Source organism: Gymnoscopelus braueri (genome assembly GCF_963280865.1).
Source record: "Gymnoscopelus braueri genome assembly, chromosome: 21".
Classification (NCBI taxonomy): Eukaryota; Metazoa; Chordata; class Actinopteri; order Myctophiformes; family Myctophidae; genus Gymnoscopelus; species Gymnoscopelus braueri.
In genome coordinates this window covers 17,510,268-17,522,529 of record NC_137623.1, presented here as the reverse complement: position 1 = coordinate 17,522,529, position 12,262 = coordinate 17,510,268, and the positions used below count along the sequence as shown (strand labels likewise).

General features: G+C 43.2%; 1 protein-coding gene across 1 annotated transcript in view; it reads left to right on the top strand.

Annotated features, from left to right (window-relative positions):
- The window catches only part of cubn (cubilin (intrinsic factor-cobalamin receptor)), a gene marked incomplete at its 5' end in the record, with an annotated part of 100,080 nt that overhangs the window by 65,069 nt on the left and 22,749 nt on the right, over positions 1 to 12,262 (top strand). Inside the window, 9 exons of the mRNA XM_080418203.1 lie at positions 3,732 to 3,924; positions 4,705 to 4,902; positions 5,769 to 5,915; positions 6,188 to 6,378; positions 8,039 to 8,207; positions 8,996 to 9,182; positions 10,305 to 10,483; positions 11,108 to 11,317; positions 12,027 to 12,167. Coding sequence (XP_080274329.1) covers positions 3,732 to 3,924; positions 4,705 to 4,902; positions 5,769 to 5,915; positions 6,188 to 6,378; positions 8,039 to 8,207; positions 8,996 to 9,182; positions 10,305 to 10,483; positions 11,108 to 11,317; positions 12,027 to 12,167 — 1,615 coding nt within the window. The remainder of the gene's footprint in view (positions 1 to 3,731; positions 3,925 to 4,704; positions 4,903 to 5,768; positions 5,916 to 6,187; positions 6,379 to 8,038; positions 8,208 to 8,995; positions 9,183 to 10,304; positions 10,484 to 11,107; positions 11,318 to 12,026; positions 12,168 to 12,262) is intronic.

Here is a 12,262-nt window from a genome sequence, read left to right as displayed (position 1 = left end):
TTCTGTGGGGAAAAGTGTGGAGGAAAAAAAACACATCATTTTGAGGACATAAACATGAGTTGAATGATACACTATAATACACTATTATGTATAGCCTACATAAATTAAATAACATTATATAAATCCCTAATGAAAATGTCAACGTTGTTCCACAACTGAGTAGGTGATCAATTTTTAAATTTATTTATATGCCTTGAAATAAAATTATACTTGCACATTCAGATTTTTTTGTTACTTATCCTGAATTTCAACACCTTATGTTTTCTTTATTACAACCACAATAGTTTGTTTCATTTTATTTGTGTGAAGCAATACTAGATTGATTCTTATACACTTGTATTCCATTGCATGAATTAAGGTTAGATTCAGAGGTTGGTCGAGTAAAAAACATGCCCAAATAAAAGCATTGTTAAATTAATATAATGACTGCAAAAGATGTATAACCAGTCAGCCACTTCGCCCAAAGTGTATTGTAGCCGAATCATTTGAAAATGTTATTTCTACTAGTGAAGAAAAAAATCTTCATAAATATACTTGAGCACTAAAAGTGAAAAGTGTGTTGCATTAAAAGTATTCTGATACAATTACAATTACAGTACAATTATTTCAAAAAGGGACTTACTAGAGTAAATTTACTCTACCCACCTCTGGTTACATTATGTTTGTAAAAGACAAATTAACACATTTTCATGCAGCTAACATCTCTAATACATTCAAATGACTCAACAGGACTAATATATTTAAATGACTATGAATAGCTAACAAGAATAATACATTTAAATGACTATGAATAGCTAACAAGACTAATAAATGTATGTCTATGAATACTGTAGCTAACAGGACTAATATATGTATATATCTAACATGTGTAATACATTTATATGACTATGAATATAACAGGACTAATACATTTATAATAGCTAGCATGTCTAATACATACAAATTATGAAGAGATGGAGAGGTGAAGTCTCACTCACCACCAAATGGAACTCTGAACTCCCACAATGACTCCATGTCAACCATCTCAGCCTGCTTATATTAGGTGTTTATTGCATGCTTTGCAGAAAGTAAAAGTAGGACCTGCCCTAAAAGGTCCCTTAATTTCGATGGACATTGCATTAGTATCCATTTAGCCATAAAACTATTTTTTATCTATTAATAAAGTAAGCATCAGGGGCCTGTAAATGATACCTCCAACATGCACCTCATGTGAATGTGGTGAACTTGCTTCGGTGGTTTATATCTATGCCAATTTAATCACCCGTATTAAAATGATCAGTACAATTGGCATGGTGGCAGGGTGGCAGGGTGCTAGGTTTCTTCACTTGGTGTAGTCATACATTATTTGGAATATTCAGTGGGGGAAAGTACATTGTGTACATTTTGCTGCTAATACTTGTACTTACTTTTACTTTTACTTACTTGCATTATTTGTACTTGTAATAGTAAATTTAGTAAATGGTAAATGTTGCATTTATTCACACACACACACACACACACACACACACACACACACACACACACACACACACACACACACACACACACACACACACACACATCTACTGACAGCGGAGGAAACCATGCAAGGCGCCGACCTGCTCAATTCTCTCCCTCTCTGGCTTACGGAGTTAACTTAAATGGCACATTTAAAAACGACCGTAGTCTACCAAAGTGCTGCACAGGTAAAGCAATACAACTAAACAATCAAACAAACAATCAAACAGGATGTGATCAAATTTGAATTAATCTCGGCTGTAACTAAAAGCCAAGTTGAAAAAGTGGGTCTTAAGCAAAGCAAGGACTTAAAAGCCTCGATGGACTGGGCGGAGCTGATGTGAAGGGGAAGGACATTCCAGAGCTCAGCCACTACAAAGCCCCCCTGGCTTTGCTGACTTGAGATCTGAGCAGATCATGTAGGACTATACTTATAGGTTATAGCTTATTATAGGTTTAATAGAAAGATCATGAACACTCACTTTTCCCTGTTCCCTGTTGAACATACACTTTAATACACTATTATTTATATACATAAATTAAATAAGAGTAGAGTGATCCATTTTAGTATTATTTATATGCAATTAAATCAAATTAGATTCAGCAACTAGGGGTTCAGTGTCTTGTGCAAGGACTAGCTGTGGAGGAGCCTGGGATCAAACTGGGGGATCAAACATTCCATTTCCCATGCTGCCGATGTACCTCCTTAGGGGGAGATGTCTGGCATGTCTGGCTGGGACAAAATTTTGGCCCTGGCCCCTTATGTCAGCCAATACAAAAGTGGCTATCCTAATCCCTCGTACTCATCACATTTCATTTCAGCATTACATTTCAGCATGAATTGATTGATTGAACGTCTATTTAGTACAATTGCACACACAGCTTCTCTCAAACAGCTGATACAGTCCAAGGTTGTCATAGCTTGCCTATTAAATCAAGCAGATACAAAGTAGCCTAAGCACAAATCTAGTGGCTAATAAACTTTATTTGTATAGCACCTTTCATGACATGAAATGCAGCTCAAAGTGCTTTACAGAGCAAGAATAAAGCACGAGTGCTTTACAGAAAAGGCAACAAAGTAAAAATGTTAAAGCAAAAGCATACAAACAACATTAAAATAATAGCAAAAAAGGCAGTGAATCAGGCAAAACAGGGAAGACATGAATAACAACACAGAGATGAACAAATCAACTAAAAGCAAGAGTGAAGAAATAGGTCTTGAGCTGTGCTTTAAAGCTATCTACAGAGGCTTCCTGTCTTAGGCGTAATGGGAGTTTATTCCAAGCCGTGTTTTTTACACGCCATTTTAGGCACTTCGAGCAGGTCAGCACTAGAAGACCTGAAGGGGCGGTTTCACCGGTTTGGAATGTATGCTAGGCAGGCAGTCGAAGAGGTAGGAAGGTGCCAGACCATTGAGTGTTTTATAAACAAGTAAAATAATTGTTAAATTAATCCTAAAACCAACCTTAAAGAAAAGACTATAGTCAGGGCTGAGCACAGAACTAGCTTTACTCATATCAACAAATGTATGTGTGCTCTCTCTCTCTCTCTCTCTCTCTCTCTCTCTCTCTCTCTCTCTCTCTCTCTCTCTCTCTCTCTTACATGAATACACATTTAAACAGAGAGAGACTTACACAGATAGGAGGTTACATACAGTAGGTGCAGGCATGTATGCACGCACGTCGCACGCACGCACGCACGCACGCACGCACGCACGCACGCACGCACGCACGCACGCACACACATTTTGTCTCATTGTATTGCTATTTCAACCATGCATTACAGCCTAGGTACAGTATGTTTGACATATCTGACATGTTCTCTTTCTTTCTTTCTTTCTTTCTTTTTGCCAGACCCAAGGGGTCGGCCTACATGAGGCTTTGTCGGTCGGTCTGTCCCTCTTTTCCTCTCGGTCTCTCCCTCTTTTCCTGTCCTGTCCCTCTTTTCCTCTGCACACACGTCATGCGAAGTCCGGCCATTCAGATTTCAACCACTAGGGGTCTGGCAGTACCAGGTCTCCTGGTTCCCTTGTTTTCTTTCTGTTTACCCCTTTCTTGAAACTGCAAATTATTCAGACGTTCCTCCGTGGAGGAACTTGTGAGTGATCCCACGTGATCAGTCTGGCAATGCCAGGCTAGGGGTCCGTGGCCAAATCCAATTTTAATTTGGGGTCCTCGACATGAAAAAGTTTGAGAACCACTCGACTTAACGCTATTCCTCCCCTGCTCCTCCAGGTGTTCGATGGACCCAACATCCACTCCTACCCCATCGGGACGTTCTGTGGTCTGAACCTGCCCCGTCCGGTGCGCAGCACTGGCAGCACGGTCACCCTGGAGTTCCAGTCAGACACGGTAGTCGGGGGACGAGGCTTCCTCCTGGAGTGGAGGGCCATACAGGACTCTGGACCCCTGCCCACCATCGCTCCAGGTCTGAGGGATGGATGGATGGATAGATTTACGGCAGACGATTGAATGTCTCTCACATCAGATTGATTGATTGACTGACTGATTGATAGATTGACATAGATGATGGCTGGACATTTTCTTCTGTACAGTATATCTCTGCTGTCGGGCAGAAACCAGTCCAAATGATTAACTTTTCAAGAAATGAAAAAACAAACAAACATGTTTTTAGAACAACACCAATACTGCCTCATCAAAGTTGGTATGGTGACTTTATACTTTGTCAGATACTTGAATTTGTCCTTATATTATCACCACTTTACCCACATACAGCTCAAGTGGAGTTAGGAGGTTTTTGACCATTAATGTTGAGATTTATTTTCTTCCAATGATGGACAAAACAACTATCTCCACAGGCTGGAGGTGGTTTGAACGACAGTTTGTGGATCCAATGGAGTTAGGAGGTTTTGTCATACTTCTCATTGGTTCAATATTTGTAAAACCCACACACAGACGTAAAGGGTGTTCAATAGCACTGAGTTATACAAATATAAATAAAAAGTTGAAAAATGGAGATAGCTGGTTTCTGCCCGACAGCGACGATATGTTCCTGCATTCTATAAAGTCACTGGCTTCCGTGTGTGTGTGTGTGTGTGTGTGTGTGTGTGTGTGTGTGTGTGTGTGTGTGTGTGTGTGTGTGTGTGTGTGTGTGTGTGTGTGTGTGTGTGTGTGTGTGTGTGTGTGTGTGTGTGTGTGTGTGTGTGTGTGTGTCTGTGTGTGTGCGTGTGTGTGTGTGTCCTCTCAGGTGCATGCGGTGGTGCCTTGATGCCTGACGCCACGCCACGTTTCCTGTTCTCCCCCGGCTGGCCAGAGAACTACGACCACAACCTGGAGTGTACCTGGGTGATCCGCTCCCCGGACTCCACCGTGGAGCTCAACATACTCTACCTGGACATGGAGGACTACCCCACCTGCTACTTTGACGAACTCGTCATCAGAGACGGTACGAGAGATCTGTCTGTCTGTCTGTCTACGTATAGAGAGACAATTCTCTCTCTCTCTCTATCTTACAACCTACCTGGCTACTTGGACAGCCTCATCATCAGATATGTTACGAGAGAGACTCTTTAATTTATTTTATTTTGTTTTCTTTCTTTTTTTTATGGCATGGTGCTGCAGGGGCCAGTCAGCCTTCTAGAACAGGGTTTGTCTACATGTATCTCTGCAATTCTGTCCTCCTCCAGCTGATGCTGCTACGCCAGTCACAGTTCAGCAACGTTAGCACTCAGCCGATGCCGCTACGCCAGTCACAGCTCAGCAACGTTAGCACTCAGCCTATGCCGCTACGCCAGTCACAGCTCAGCAACGTTAGCACTCAGCTGACGATGCTACGCCAGTCACAGCTCAGCAACGTTAGCACTCAGCTGACGATGCTACGCCAGTCACAGCTCAGCAACGTTAGCACTCAGCCGATGCCGCTACGCCAGTCACAGCTCAGCAACGTTAGCACTCAGCTGACGATGCTACGCCAGTCACAGCTCAGCAACGTTAGCACTCAGCTGACGATGCTACGCCAGTCACAGCTCAGCAACGTTAGCACTCAGCTGACGATGCTACGCCAGTCACAGCAGTTAGCGTATCATTAGTGATGTGTAGGCTTTGTTCAAGATATGCAAATGATCTTGCTACAGTAATACTGAATAAATGCTTTGAGTTTACATTTTAACATATTATGTGGATGATTCAAGCCAGTTAACTGCTAATTCCTTTAGCAAGCTGTCTGAAATGATCTATTTTTGCGTGATTGGAGGTATTTTCATAATAACGTGAATGTGTATTTTCGTGCGTGTGCGTGTTCCCCATGGCCAGGTGAGACCAACCTGTCCCCTCTCCTGGCCAGTGTGTGCGGCAGGCAGCTGCCAGGTCCTCTCCACTCCACCGGAGACTCCATGTTCATCCGCTTCACCTCAGACAGCAGCGTCAACGGACGAGGATTCAACGCCTCCTACACCAGAGGTTAGCAGTTCAACTGCACCATGGACTGGAAGCTCTGCCGACTAGGGCCAGGCAATTAACCCAAAATATACAGTATCTAAACCAAAAATTGACTTGATCTTGCTCATGTACATTCATTGATTAATCGAGAAGCAGTTTTCGATCTTTTCTTTTTTCCCCCCTCTTATATATCAAAGAATGGACAGTACAGAATATACATTCAATGAGAAAATACAGTAGATGGATTTCAGCAAAGTACTGATGTGGTGCTTTGTGTCTCCTGGTCCCGGCAGGTTGCGGTGGCCTCCTCCATGCCGACCGTGGCGTTCTGACCAGCCCTCGCTACCCAGAGAACTACCCATCGGGCGTGGACTGCAGCTGGCACGTAATGGTGACGCCTGGCTTCAAAGTCTCCGTCAACTTCGAGAGCCCCTTCCAGATCCAGGGCTTTGGGACGGGGTGCAGCACCGGTGACTACCTGGAGGTGCGGAGCAACCAGACCCACCCATTTATACAGCCAATCAGAGCTCTAATTATCAATTATTTAGCGGTTATTCTATCGATTACCTTTTCGATTAATCTAATTATTGAGTGGTGATTATTTAAAAAAATTATATATATATCCTCAACGTAACAGTTTAAGCGTTATTTTATACTTTGTCTCACAGCGGCGTTGTGTAGAAATAGCTCAAATAGACTATTAAAGATGCGTTTAAATACTGATTTAACGGTAAATAAATTGCAACGGACTCTGTGTGGCTTTAAGTATAAATCAGGGTTTACTGTTAAGTATCGATGTAAGGGTCTAATAATGTAATAATACATGACAGTTGTGACTGCATCATCTTGTTTGTATTAATTGTTTTGACATGTATTATTTTTTGGTATCATGTATTATTAATGCTTTGGTGATATGAGAATGTGCGTCGCGCCAATGAAGGACATTAGCATTTGAATTCAATAATGTGGGAGACCTCGCCTGAGCAGACTCCATTACACCACTCAGTCCTCAGTCATATTGATTGTAATAAAATACTCCATTGCTTCCATTCTTCCCTTTCTTTCTCTGTTCCCCTGCTTTCTCCATACTTTCTTGTATCCTCCGTCAACCCCACACCCACCTCTCCCTCCTTCCTCTTTCCATCCGCCTGTCACCCGTCTCTCTGTCTGTTCTGACACCTCTCTCTCTCTTCAATTCAATTCAATTCAATTCAATTCAATTCAATTCAATTCAATTCAATTCAATTCAATTCAATTCAATTTTATTGTTGGCAGGTGAAGCTTTCTCATATTGCCAAAGCATTCATAATTTATGATTAAAAAAATGTATAATTCATGCAATAACAAACTAACACAAGATAAGAGAATCACTCATTCTCTCATATTGTGGCAGGCTGCTAACCTTGAACATACAGTTTGTCACCCAATATGTAGGGACGTTGCCTGGGCAGAGGCAAAAAGTATCTGTGTTTTTGTTTTTTGTTATTCTTGTCAATTTGGGGTGGTATTATTTTCATGTTAGTTTACATTGGCCTTGCGGTTAAAGTGTCCACCCTGAGATTGGGAGGTTGGGGTTCAATCCCCCGGCCGGGGGACTATAAAATGGGACCCAATGCCTCCCTGCTTGGCACTCTGCATCAAGGGTTGGATTTGGGGTAAGTCCCTGAGACATACTAGTGTCATGTCCAGGAGGTGTTCTTGTACAACTTGTCGAGGGGGTGTACTTGTACATCAAGCCACCTCACACTACAGACAACTTACTTACTATGGTAGTAAGTACTGTAAGTAGCAAGGCTTTAAAGTTGTCACATGTGGTCAAGAAGTGGAGCTCTTCACCACGCTTTGACCGCAGTGACAGGGAAATTATTCAGTCTGTTTATACTTCTGTTGGAAGTATCATTTACAGGCCCCTGATGCTTACTTTATTAATAGATTATAAATTGTTTTATGGCCAAATGGATACTATTGCAATGTCAAGTGAAATTAAGGGACTTTTTAAGGCAGGTCCTGCTTTTACTTTCTGCAAAGCATGCAATAAACACCTGATATAAGCAGGCTGAGATGGATGACATGGAGTTATTGCTGGAGTTCAGTCTGTTTTCTCCTCTCTCTCTCTCTCTCTCTCTCTCTCTCTCTCTCTCTAGTTGAGGAATGGTCCGGACGCATCAGCCCCCTCCCTGGGGGGTCGTCTGTGTGGCTCCAGCCCCCCCAACATCGTGCAGACCACTGACAATCACCTCCACGTGCGCTTCGTCTCAGATGCCACCAACGAGGCCAGCGGCTTCAAACTCATGTTTGAGGCACATGGCAAGGGTAATGCCCTGTCCTGTATTTCAACTTTTGTATTTTTTTCTTTCAAGGACCCCCGGTTTTGGTTATGCATTAGGCCGCGGACACCCATAACTCTGAGAGTGTACAGATGGAACCAATTACGGGTCCATTTGGTTCCATTTGTACACTCCCTCAGTTACAGACCTGTACAGGTCCATTTGGTTCCTAACTATCATTTAGTTGGGCACTCCTTGGAACCTGGGGGTCCCTGGATCCCACTTTGAGAACCAATGCTTGATGATTAATTGTCATACAAATAATTGTGATAAACAATTTAATTGTGTTTTTGGCATTAAACATTGGAACAAATCAATCAATCAAACTTACATTTTTGTCAGACGTTTAGGCTTTTAGGCTTATGAACAAAATCTACAGGAGAGATATGACAAATTAATATACAAAGAAATGACAGACTATAACAAGTAGTACAAGTACCAATAATCAAAATAAATAAGGTACTATGGCCAAAATAGGCAACAGTATATTTCATATATTGTATATATTTTATTATATTTTATACTTTCAATTAGAAAAGCAGAAATAGACGATATATAAGTCCACAACGTGTCTTATTCCAACGTGTTTCGAACTTTTAGTTCCACTATTTTTTTTTTCAACATGGAAACGATTCCGATGATTCTGCAAAACTATTGCGATTATCTCAAATAATTATGATTATCAAAATAATTGCGATCAGGTGATTATGAAATTAGTTTTACAGGCCTAAGTAGCATCTAACCCCTCCTCCTCCTCCTCCTCCTCCTCTACAGCGTGCGGAGGACACATTCATCTGAATGACAACGACCCACCGGGCTACATCACTTCCCCGAACTACCCCCAGCCCTACCCCCATTTCAGTGACTGTATCTGGGTCATCACTGTGCCCAACGGAGAGGCCGTCCAGATCGACTTTGAGGGCGACTTCGACATCGAGCAGCAGCCTCCGGGGGACACCAGGTAACACACACACATCCACCCCCCAGTCACCCTTAACCCATTAAGACCGGGAAAGTATCTGTGTCATTTTTTTGCTATAGCCTTTAACCATTATTTTATACTTTGGCTATTCAAAAATAGCAGATCTACAAGCTCATAGCGCGGCACCGAGTGCCGCGTTATGAGCTTGTAGATCTGCCTTTTTTTTTTATCGTGAACATTTTTATTCAAGTACTGGGTTGACTACTTTGTCCACCACTGGTCATTTTATTTGCCAAAATGAGGGAGTCCGTATCTCTAAAATATATCTTATTCTGAATGTTGACTGCTTTAGATTATTCGTCAAGGTGGATTATGGTCCGTTTTGAAAGTGCAATGAAAAAGGTCAAACAAAAGAATTAGCAGTACCTCATGTCTTGATGTCACCAAAGACATAGGAGAGACAGACAGTAGGAACGCTGAGAGGGACACAGTGTAGGAGAGACAGACAGTAGGAAAGCTGAGAGGGACACGGTGTAGGAAAGACGGATAGTAAGAAGGCTGAGAGGGAGACAACGTAGGAGAGACAGACAGTAGGAAAGCTGAGAGGGACACGGTGTAGGAAAGACGGATAGTAAGAAGGCTGAGAGGGAGACAACGTAGGAGAGACAGACAGTAGGAAAGCTGAGAGGGACACGGTGTAGGAGAGACAGATAGTAAGAAAGCTGAGAGAGACACAGTGAAGGAGAGACAGATAGTAAGAAAGCTGAGAGGGTAGGAGAGACAGTAGGAAAGGAGACAATGTAGGAGAGACAGGAAATCTGAGAGGGACACGGTGTAGGAGAGACAGATAACAAGAAAGCTGAGAGACAGACAAGGTAGGAGAGACAGTAGGAAAGTTAAGAAGGGGACAAGGTAGGAGAGACAGACAGTAGGAAAACTAAGAGGGAAGGAGAGACAGTGGGGAAGTTAAGATGGAGATAATGTAGGAGAGACAGACAGTAGGAAAAATGACAGGGTAGGAGAGACAGTGGGAAAGTTAAGATGGAGACAATGTAGGAGAGACAGACAGTAGGCAAGCTGAGAGTGACTGTGTAGGAGAGACAAAGGAAGGATCTGAACTTGCTGTGTCTCCTCTCCATCCCATCATTATTTTGTCTGCAGGTGTAGGCACGACTACCTGGAGGTGCGCGACGGGGCCACGTCAGACGCTGCGTTCATAGCCAAGCTGTGCGGACCCACCCGCCCCTCTAGCCAGAATTCCACGGGCTCCACCATGTTCGTGAGGTTCCGCTCAGACTACAGTGTCACGAAAATCGGCTTCAAGGCCAAGTACCGCATAGGTAGGAGAGAGATGTCTGTGACACACACGCACGTACAGTACTGTGCGCACGCACGCGCACACACAAATAGTTGTATTACTATACTTCTTATGAGGACATAAAAATTTTAGGATCGCATCGAAAATAGCAGAAAATAGCAGAAAATAGCAGAAAAGGTGCCGATCTACAAGCTCACCACGCAATTTTCCGGTGCGTGATGCTGTGAGTGCAACTAAGTATAAATCAGGCATAACTTCAACCCCAACCCCTAAACCTAACCTCTAAAAGCATGATTTTAATCCTATCCCAACCTGAATGTATTCCTAATCGTAAACCTAACTCCCCAAATAACTATATATTGTAGTCGTGACGACCTGGAAATCTTTTTTATTTCTCAAATTCTACTTTACTTTGGGGACATTTGGCCCTCACGAGTATACAATACAAGTACGCAAATATTCCCAGCACCATCAAAACCTCCTCAACTCTCCCCCCACCCCTTCCCCCTTTATTAATATTTGTGATGTTATTCTTCTGTACCTGCTCTACGTCTATGCCCTGTGTCTGTAACTTTTACTGCTTTGCTGTCTCTGACGCCTGAATTTCCCACAACGGGATCAATAAAGGTATTTTTCTTCCCTCCAGCTACGTGCGGAGGCACCTTCGTGGGCCAGAGCGGCACCATCAAGAGCCCCGGCTTCCCGGCCGCCAACTACCCCGACAACTCCCACTGCGAGTGGTACCTGGACGGCCCCACGGGACACTACCTGACCCTCACCTACGATGCACTCAACCTGCAGAGCACGGCCGGCTGCACGGCAGACTATGTGGAGATCAGAGAATACAACGCCACAGGTGGGGAACAGGCCTCTGTGTATAACTACACTTCCCTTTTCCAAAAGGGGGCTTAAGCATTTCCTGTTCCGGGACAGTTTCTCATCGCTTCATTTTGATTGGCTCAGCAGCAGATTTGAACCAGAAACACATGAGGGCGTCGTGTTTTTCCTCGTTCAATTCTGCTGCTGAGCCAATCAAACAAAGCTGCGACAAACTGACCCGGAACAGGAAATGTTTATGCCACCTTCAGGAAAAGAGAACTACAGTTATGCACAGAGTATATCCACAAGTTTCCTAGGGCATTGTGGGCATCACTTCCTGACGATTTGATCCCTGATACCTGATCAAATCGACAGGAAGTGATGCCCACAACGCCTTAGGAAACTTGTGGATGTTTTGGCACAGCGATGGATGCCAAACATACAGAATTTCTGAGACCAGGCCAAACCGGTTTGCTGGTACCACCACCAGTGTTAGAGCCCTCAATCACACATTCTAACATGCTGTAACTGTTGACTGACACAGTCAGTTTGACTAATACATTCTATATGCTACAAGCTGTTAGCTCCCCTATATAATCATACATTAAGTATAAACAGTACATTATACAGTACATACGTATATAGTTATACTGTAAACAGGATGGATGGATGGATCAGTGGATGATTGATTGATTTGTGAATAACTAACAGTAACCAGGGTGTCTGTCATGTCCCTCTGTCCTCAGGCCGTCTCCTGGGCAGACACTGTGGCAGTAACCTGCCTGCCTCCTTTGACACCTCGGACAGCTTCGCCTTCGTCAGGTTTGTCACCGACGGCTCTGGCAACGCGCCTGGATTCAGTCTGTCCTTCGAAGCCAGCGTGGAAGGTACCGATACTGTCACCACATTATTAATAATAGCCATCATTCATCGCTGTCGGATGGAAACCTTTTATGTCCAAAACCGTTCCTTTTTTATTATT